Source organism: Nannospalax galili, unplaced genomic scaffold, assembly GCF_000622305.1.
Source record: "Nannospalax galili isolate Female #2095 unplaced genomic scaffold, S.galili_v1.0 scaffold538, whole genome shotgun sequence".
In the NCBI taxonomy this organism is placed as follows: Eukaryota; Metazoa; Chordata; class Mammalia; order Rodentia; family Spalacidae; genus Nannospalax; species Nannospalax galili.
The window spans coordinates 1899058-1908508 of record NW_008343842.1 but is presented as its reverse complement, the minus strand read 5'-3'; the positions used below and the strand labels follow the sequence as shown (position 1 = coordinate 1908508).

Here is a 9451-nt window from a genome sequence, read left to right as displayed (position 1 = left end):
GGGGGGGGGGGGCGGAAAGAGACTGGTAGAAGTAAATAAGGCTAAACTTGAAAAACATAACCACGTCGTCAGGTGTGATGGCACATACTTTTAATGCCAGCACTCGGAAGGCAAAGGCAGGCAGATTTCTGTGAGTTCAAGGCCAGCCTGGTCTACATAGTGAGTTCCAGGCCAGCTGGGGCTACAGGGAGACCCTGTCTCAAAAAGACCGAAAAAAGAAAAAAATATAACCACATCATAAGAGTTTTGAAAATGTAGAAAACAGAAATTCCATCTCTAAGTAGTAATTTCCGGTTTCCCTACATGTTTGCCTATTGCATGGACATATATGTTTATATATAGTCTGTCTTTAAAAAAATCTTGGGGCTGGAAAGATGGCTCAGTGGAGCACTGGTTCGGTTCCCAGCACCTACATGGCACCTAACAACCATCAGTAACTCCAGGGGAATCCCAGGCCCTTTTCTGACCTCTGTGAACATCACACAACACGAGTGCACTTACACACATGCAGACAATACACTCATACACGCAAAAATTAAAATATTTTTAAAAATTTCTTATTCATGTGTATATGTGCATGTGTGTGCCAGCTTGTCTATATGTGTACCACATGTGTTCAGGTGCCTGTGAAGGTGAGAAGAGGATGTCAGATCTCCTGGAGCTGGAGTTACAGGCAGTTATTAGACACCATGTGGGTGATGAGAACCAGACCTGGGTCCTTTGCAAGAGCAGTCAGTGCTTTTAACCACCTAGCCATCTCCCTAGCCCCTATAGTCTGTAAAGTTCACAAACTATAATAATTTCCTTTTTTTTGGGGGGGGGTCTTCCTGTAGCCCCAGCTGTCCTGGAACTCACTATGTAGACCAGGCTGGCCTTAAACTCACAGAGATTGGCCTGCCTCTGCCTCCCAAGTGCTAGGATTAAAGGTGTGCGCCACCATGCCCAGCCCAATAATTCCCTTTTAAGATCACAGATAAACATTTTGTGGACAAGTAGTATGTTTTCTTTTTTCAATGTTTTATTTTTTTTATATGTACATGTGTATTGCCTGCATGTAGGTAAGTGCACCCGTGTTGTGCAGTGCCCGAGGAAGACAGAAGAGGCTGTTGGATCCCCTGGGACTGGAGTTACAGATAGTTGTTAGCTGCCATGTGGGTGCTGGGATTTGATTTGGGTCTTCTGCAAGAACAGCCAGTGTTCTTAACTGCTGAGCCATCTCTCCAGCCCCCACAAGTAGTATGTTTTCATGGTTTAAAACCAGAGACTATAGTGCTGGCAAGCTGACTCAGCAGTTAAGAACACTGGCTGCTCTTGCAGAGGACCCAGGTTCAGTTCCCAGCACCCCCATTGCACCTAACAATCATCTTTAACTCCACTTTCAGGGGATCCCATACCCTCTTCTGACCTCTGCAGGCTTTGCATAACGGGTGCAGGCATGTAGGCAAAACACTCATACACATAAAATAAAAATTTAAAAAAATTTTAATTGGACGATATAAAAGAACACAGTGGAAAGCTTATCACCCTTATCCCATCCCATGACCACTTCCTTCCAGAGGCAAGTAGTACAGTTCCCTGTATGTCCTGAGAGCTTTGAGTGCATAAGCAAATCCAATGTGTCTCCCTTTACACAGATGATAGAGGTGTGCTAGTCTGTGCTTTCAGACATAGCTTGGCAGTACCATGTCAGTATGTAAAGAACTTCCTCACCAGGTGTGGTGGCTCATCATGCCTTTAGTCCCAGCACTCGGAAGGCAGAGGCAAGCGGATCTGTGAGTTCAAGGCCAGCCTGGTCTACATAGTGAGTTCCAGGACAGCTGGGCTACAGGAAGACCCTGTCTCAAAAAGACCAAAAAAAAAAAAGAATTTCTTCTTACAGCTGCTCAGTTGCCTAGTGGTTCATTATGCTGGCTGGCTCTGATGTATTGTTTGTTTGTTTTGGGAGGACAGGGTCTCACTGTGTAGTTCTGGCTGGCCTGGATCTCATAGACAGCCATTTGCTTCTGCCTCCCTAGTGCTGAGATCAAAAGTATGCCCACTGCCATACCTGGTGATTTTTTTTTTTTTTTCACCCTTTCTTTGTGATTTACTTTGTTTTGGTCTTTTTGAGACAGGAACTCACTGTGTAGACCAGGCTGTCCTTGAATTCACAGAGATTCACCTACCTCTCTCTCTGCCTCCCCAGTGCTGGGATTAAAGGCATGTACCACCATGCCTAGCTGTGATTTGCTTTTTTAAAAAAGATTGTGTGTGTGTGTGTGTGTGTGTGTGTGTGTGTGTGTATGCCACGTGTGTGCAGATGCCCATGGAGGCCAGAAGAGGGTGTCAGATCCCCTCAAGCTGGCCATTACAGGGGGTTGTAAGCCACCCACGTGGGTGCTAGGAACCAAACTGGGGTCCTCTGGAACAGTAAGGAGCTCTCTTAATGGCTGAGCCAGCTCTTCAGCCCCCATGATTTACTTTTGCAGACTAGTTTTCACTTTTTTGGTGCTGGGGTAGCCATACCTCCCTACTCCTGCCGGCTTTTGATGGAAATCTAAGCTGCCTAAAACCTCTTCCTCTTAAGCCAGTCAGCACCCTCGTGCATAGACCGTTAGAGGAAAGATGCTTCAAGAGCACCTTAACTTGAGCTTGGATTTCATCTACAGAGACTGACCTCATAGATAGACTTTTCACAATTCGCAGTTTCATCTGAACAGCAAAACATTCCTCTCAAGCATTTTACAGTTTGAGAAAGTGAGCTTTCGAAGAAACACATGTTAAATAATAAATGAATGAAAACATAACTTTAAAGTCAGTCTGCTGGGTTTGAATGTCAGTCCTGCTTGTAAGTCTGTGGCCTTCGGCATGTTACCCCACTTCCATGAGCTGTGATTACTTATCTCCAAATGGGTCTCCATCTCTAAATTATCACAAAGTGAGGCCTAAATGATTATATCCCAGTCATAACTACTGGCAAACAAGCCAGAATGTTCTATTTTTAAAAGACACAGAAATTAACCCAAACTTCCTTTTTTTCTTCCTTCCCAACTACAGTATGTTTTTCCCTGGAGAGAGATCTGATTCTCAACATCATCTACATTTTGCTTGCCTGGAAAAAGACACAGTAACTTTTCTGCCTTGCAGCACCAAAGTGCTGTATAGCTGAGCCCCTCTGCTGTGCTGTCTGCCTCTAATTAAAGGCATGCTTTCTACACTAGGACTCCGAGAACCTGGGTAAAGAGGGTTTGTATCTCATTCAGGCTTTATTAAGCAGATGAATATGCAGCCAGCTATGCGAGATGCTTTGCACTGAGTGACAGGTGTCCCATATCCATCTGGTTACCTAGCCTAGACAGGACTCATCCTCCCTCCAGGCTTGGCTCGCTAAGCCCAGCAATTAGACTGTGCCAAGGTGGAGGACTTTGCCCTGTGTGAGATGGATAGCTGGATACCAGTTGTCTGTTTCTCTGATTGGAAGCTGGTATTATTGAATAGAAGAAACACACACACACACACACACACAAAACCTACAAATCCCCTCATTATTTCCACCCTTCCTGTCTGTACTACCTTTTCCTCCTCTATGAATGACCATCAGGCAGTCACCATAATAACTACAGGAGTGCCTAGAATTGGGCAGCTCTCTTCAATGACCTGTTTGCTTTTTATAGCCTTTCTCTGCAACTGGACTCTGCACCCTACATCTAAGAATAAGCCGGCAGTGTGGGGTGGCCCAGATATGTTTAGATTACACTCATTCCAAAAGACCTCATAGGAATGTCATGGTTAGCATTTGATACGGAAATTAAGAGGGAATCTCTACCTTGCCTTGTGCTCTTAGTTTGAGAAGGACCTAGGCAGGTGAAGATAGCTCACGAATGGCTCTTGCCTAGAATTGCAGTCTTGTTAGGTGTGGGGCCTGATCTGAGTGGTATGCTGTTGTAGGCAACAGCAGGCCAAAGCCTCGTTCTCAACATTGTTGAATTTCATTCAAAGAAAAACAGCCTGTCCATTTCCCCCTGTTTTTTGTAAGTGGGAGTTGAGGCAGTAGGAATGGGCTGTTTCTTTGAAGAAGATATGGTCTTGTGGATGAAAAATAATGAACCATTTTGTTCAGTCTATTCTTTGGTTTAGAAAAGGCTATCAATCTTAGAGAAGGAATGTGCCTGGGATAGATGCTTCCCAAATACTCAGATGCTGTAGTTTCTTTGTTGACAGCATCCCCAGACCATGCGCCCGTGATAACTGCCTAAGCTCATGAAATCTCCACACAGTGTTTCCTGCTTGCTATCCCTCTGTCAAATTCTAATCTAAGATCCTCAATTCAGATCTGGTTTTCAGCCCAGTATCTCTGCTGTTTATTTTTAAAATAGTTTATTGATTATTTTATGTGTATGAATGTATTGCCTGCATGTATCTAAGTGCACCTGTGTTGTGCAACGCCACAGAGGTCAAAAGAGAGTGTCATATCCTGTGGAACTGGGGTTATGGATGGTTGTTAGCCACCATGTAGGTGCTGGGAACCAAACCCGGGACCTCTGCAAGAACAGCCAGCACTCTTAAGCACTGAGCCATCTCTCCAGACCATGCCTGCTGTTTAATTCCCTTTGGGCTCTGTGGGTATTGTGTGATTGTTTTGTTATACAATGGTCTTCCAATAAATGCAATTCATAATCACTGAATTCTTTTTTTGGTCTTTTTGAAGCAGGGTCTTCCTGGAGCCCCAGCTGTCCTGGATCTCACTATGTAGACCAGGCTGGTCTTGAATTCCAGAGATCTGCCTGCCTCTGCCTCCCAAGTGTTGGGACTACAGGCATGCGCCACCATGCCCTGCGATCACTGAATTCTTAAACACACACACACACACACACACACACACAGGCACTCTCCTAAGTGTTTGGTATGGCTGTATACAAAACAGAAAAGTTGATAAGAGCTGAATTCTAGCAAAGGGTCCAAAGGTCAAAGGCAGCTCACAAAGATTTTCTCATTTTACAACTGAGCTAACTTACAGTGTTAAATGTTTCTCCTCATAACTCAAAATCCAGGCAGCAGAGCCTGCAGGCCACACACAGCCTAGCCTCAATCCTCTCACATGTGGATAGACCAAGGCTTTTCAGTTTGCTTCTTTTGTTTCTCAAGATAATAGGAACCAGCACCTTACAGATGATGCTCTTGTGGACCTCTCCTAGGTCTAGCCAGGGAACTTCAAGGGGCTCTCTGTGGTGAGATTGGGCTTCCACATGAATAGGCCCAGAACCACTACATACTACAGTTCTGTGCTTTGGGAATCCAAGAGACCCTGAGGAAGGCTCAGACAACACACTCAGCCAGGTAGACACAGAATGTGGTTCAAATGGATGGGGCTGGGGAGGTTTTCAGGACCATAAGTCTTTTTGAGTGTGTACATTACTGAGAGAGGACTCTTCTGATTTTGCTACATTTCCTCAGGGTTCAGTATCTCAGTTCCTCACCTCTTACCTGGGTCAGACCCAGTGTTGGACTTGCTTCAGAGCCAATTGTGAGTATCCCTTCCCAACTCAACATTTGGCAAAGCCATGTTGGTAGTTTGAACTCAGTCATGATAGTGTTGACAAAATATAGCTCTTACTTTAAAGGGAATAATATCTGAACCAAATATGAGACATCATGTCTCAGAGAATTCCTCCCCCAGGGCTTTAGAAGCTAAAGTCGTTCCACAGATATTTACTAAACACTTATTACATGTCAGTACTTTGCTAGGTTCCAAGGTCACAATACTGAAAAAGGTGAAATCTCAAAACTTTATGGAATTTGTTGTGTGGAGAACTTAGAGAGAAACATTTGTGTGTGTGTGTGTGTGGTTTTTTGGCCTGGAACTCACTATGTAGACCAGGCTGGCCTCGAACTCACAGAGTTCCACCTGCCTCTGCTTCCTAAGTGCTGGGACTACAGGCGTGCACCATCATACCTGGCTTTTGTGTGTTTTTTTTGAGATAGGAGCTCCCTGCAGTCCCAGCTAGCCTAGAACTCGCTATGTAGACCAGGCTGGCTCTCCTGGGACTCCAGCTTGCCAGCCGACCCCAGATCTTGGAAATTGCCTGCATAACTTTCTGGTTCCTTATGATAAACCTTACTTTATATCTATCCATGGAGAGAGAGAGAGGTGGGAAAACTCTAACATGGCAACCGGAGAGAGAGAGAGGAAAGCTCTAACATGACAAAGCATAATCTTAAGAACTAGAGAGTGGGTTGGGCGTGGTGGCGCATGCCTTTGATCCAGCACTTGGGAGGCAGAGGCAGTTGGATCTCTGTGAATTCGAGGCCAGCCTGGTCTACATAGTAAGTTCCAGACCAGCTGAGACTACAGGGTAACAATAACATGGCAACCGGAGAGAGAGAGAGGAAAGCTCTAACATGACAAAGCATAATCTTAAGAACTAGAGAGTGGGTTGGGCGTGGTGGCGCATGCCTTTGATCCAGCACTTGGGAGGCAGAGGCAGTTGGATCTCTGTGAATTCGAGGCCAGCCTGGTCTACATAGTAAGTTCCAGGCCAGCTGAGACTACAGGGTAACTCTGTCTCAAAAAAGAAAAAAAAAAAAGAAAAAGAAAAAAGAAATAGTAGGCTTTCTATTTTTAGGCTAAAAGCTACAGTTTGGTGAGGTAAGATCTAAAAACATCCAGGGTTTAGTAACTAGGAAGTCAATGAAGAACAGTTTTTGTGACATAATTGAAAAGCAAAACAACCATTTCCCAGCAGTAGTCAGTTAAAAGTAAAGACTTGTATTTCCCCAGGGAAGGGAGGCAAGTATGGGCTAGAGATGGAGAGGAAAGTAAAAAACGTAGTAGACCGATTTGGGGAAGTTTTTCACTGATGGCTTCCATTTAGTCTGTGAAGTTAGAAAGGGGTCTTCTGATGAGTAAAGGGAGGGGAAGTGTTGGGGGTCAGAGTTTGGAAAAAAGTGAGAGTCTGCAAAAAAGGGAGTGCTCCCTCATGTACTGGTTAGTTTCTATTAACTTGACACAGACTAGTGACACCTGAGAAGAGGGAACTACAACTGAGGAATTTCCTTCATTGGATTGGCCTGTGGCCATATCTGTGAGGAATTTTCTTAATTGCTAATTGAGGTAGGAGGACCGAGCCCACCTTGGTTAGTGCCATCCCTAAGCAGGTAGGCCTGGGTTGTATAAGAAAACCAGCTGAGGGGCTGGAGAGAGTGGTTAAGAGCACTGTCTGCTCTTGCAGAAGACCTGGGTTCAAATCCCAGCATCCACATTGCAGCTAACAACTGTCTATAACTCCATTTCCAGGGGATCCAACACCCTCTTCTGACCTCTGTGGGCATTGCATGCCACAGGTGAACTGGAGTTATGATGGTTGTTAGCTACCATTGAGTGTTGGGAATCGAACCCAGGTCCTCTGCAAGAGCAGCTAGTGCTCTTAACCGCTGAGCCAACTCTAGCCAGCCCTAGGATTTCTTTTTAAATATTTTATTTTTATTTTTTACATGTATGAGTGTTTCACCTATGTATATGGAAGTGTATGCAGTGCCCTCAGAGGACAGAAGAAGGTGTCAGATCCCCTGGAACTGGAGTTATGGGTGGTTGTTAGCCACCATGTGAGTGCTAGGAATTGAACCTGGGTCCTCTGCAAGAGCAGCCAGTGCTCTTAACTGCTGAACCATCTCTCCAACCCCCAATGAAATCTTTCTATCTGGAAATTAATGAAAGGAACTGATGGATTTGGGCTGTAGCAGGTGTTTTCTCAGCCACCTCAAGATTTCTTTTAGATTTTGAGTGGTGACATTCACTTAGCCCTGAATTTTGTGTCCAGGACAATGTGAGACACCATTTTGACTATTTTTATTTTATGTGTATGCATGTATTACCTGCATGTAGGTAAGTGCACTTGTGTTGTGCAATGCCCACGGAGGTCAGAAGAAGGTGTCGGATTCCATGGAACTGGAGTTACGGACATTTGTTAGCTGCCATGTGGGTGCTGGGATTTGAACCCGGGTCTTCTGCAAGAACAGTCAGTATTCTTAACCTCTGAGCCATCTCTCCAGCCCCCCAATTTTGTTTTAAAAGCAAAATATCAAAGAAATGAAGAATGATAAAAATCACGTATTACATTGTTCCATTCCTACTATTGAATGTTAAGAGACACAACAGCCAAAGCCAGGCATTGTGGCGCACGCCTGTAGTCCCAGCAGAAGCAGGTGGATCTCTGTGAGATCGAGGCCAGCCTGGTCTACATAGTGAGTTCCAGGTCAGCTGAGGCTGCAGGGAGACCCAGTCTCAAAAAGGCAAAAAAGGGGCTGGAGAGATGGCTCAGCAGTTAAGAGCACTGACTGCTCCTGCAGAGGACCCGGGTTCGATTCCCAGCACCCACATGGAGGCTACGAACCGTCCTTAACTCCAGTTCCAGGGGAATCCGAAGCACTCTTCTGACCTCTGCAGCACTGCATGACACAGGTGCACTCACAAATGCAGGCAATACACTTGTACACATACAATAAAATAAAAATATTTTTTAAAAAAGGAAAAAAAAAAAGACACAACAGCCATACTGGTTGTGTGTGTGTGTGTGTACCTGTGTGTCTGTATGTGTCTGTGTTTGTATTGTATTTCTGTGTATGTTGTGTGTGTATCTGTGTAAATTAATTTGAAATGTAATCCCAGGAAAACTGAATTGTGTGTCATGTCTGCGCAGTCGGAAAGGGCATCTCAGCAAGGTGTGCCCCTCCACAGGCGTCTTCTCATGTAGGCAGCTCTGCTCTCTCCCTTGTGTATGCTGATGCCATCAAAGAATTCCTATTTTGTGAATCCTTTTGTAAACTACAAAGGCTTTGAACATTGTGGAAATGGTAAAAAGAATTTTATTTTTGGCCAAATAAATTTTGGAAAGAAAATCTTACTGCTCGGCGCAGATGGAACTCTTGCAATGCCTGGTCATGAATCTAGTTTTGCTACTGTAATGAGGAAGCACACTTTTCACACCCACATCCTCATGGTTAATTTTTTTTTTTTAACACAGACTTGCACTGACAACAAAGATTCTTCTAACAAGCTTGGAAAAGCTTTGTCAACAGCCTTAGATGTCATCAACAAAGCAAGTCTCTGAGTAAACACATTAAAACAATTTTTCCAAGATCCTGGAAGAATATATGAGTTGCTTTTCTACCACACAGAAGTTTGCTGGCCTTCATGAAATATGGCTGGGAGCATTTTTTCAAGCTAAAGGCAAATATTTTTACTTTAAATGAAGTAACAAGAATGAAAGAAAAAGAAAATTCACACACAAAAAGGAATTTTATTGATGTGTTGACTTGTCTGGAAGATTCTTTTAATCATGTGAAAGAGGCTTTTTTAAAAAATATTTTTTTAAATTTATTATTTTTATTTTATGTGTATGAGTGTATTGCCTGCATGTGAGTGCACCCGAGTCATGCAATGCCGTAGAGGTCAGAAGAGGGTTTAGGATTCCTC

General features: G+C 44.1%; 1 protein-coding gene across 4 annotated transcripts in view; it reads left to right on the top strand.

Moving 5' to 3' along the window:
- The window catches only part of Rnf8 (ring finger protein 8), a 51222-nt gene extending 41868 nt beyond the window's left edge, over window positions 1-9354 (top strand). The window contains exon 8 of one of the 4 annotated variants that reach the window (XM_029566945.1): window positions 9000-9354. In XM_029566945.1, coding sequence (XP_029422805.1) covers window positions 9000-9010 — 11 coding nt within the window. In that variant the 3' untranslated portion in view covers window positions 9011-9354. Of the gene's footprint in view, window positions 1-3036; window positions 4652-8999 lie in introns of those variants that run through there. The other 3 variants (XM_029566946.1, XM_029566947.1, XM_029566944.1) reach the window with 3 other exon arrangements.
- Window positions 9355-9451: the final 97 nt, after the last annotated feature.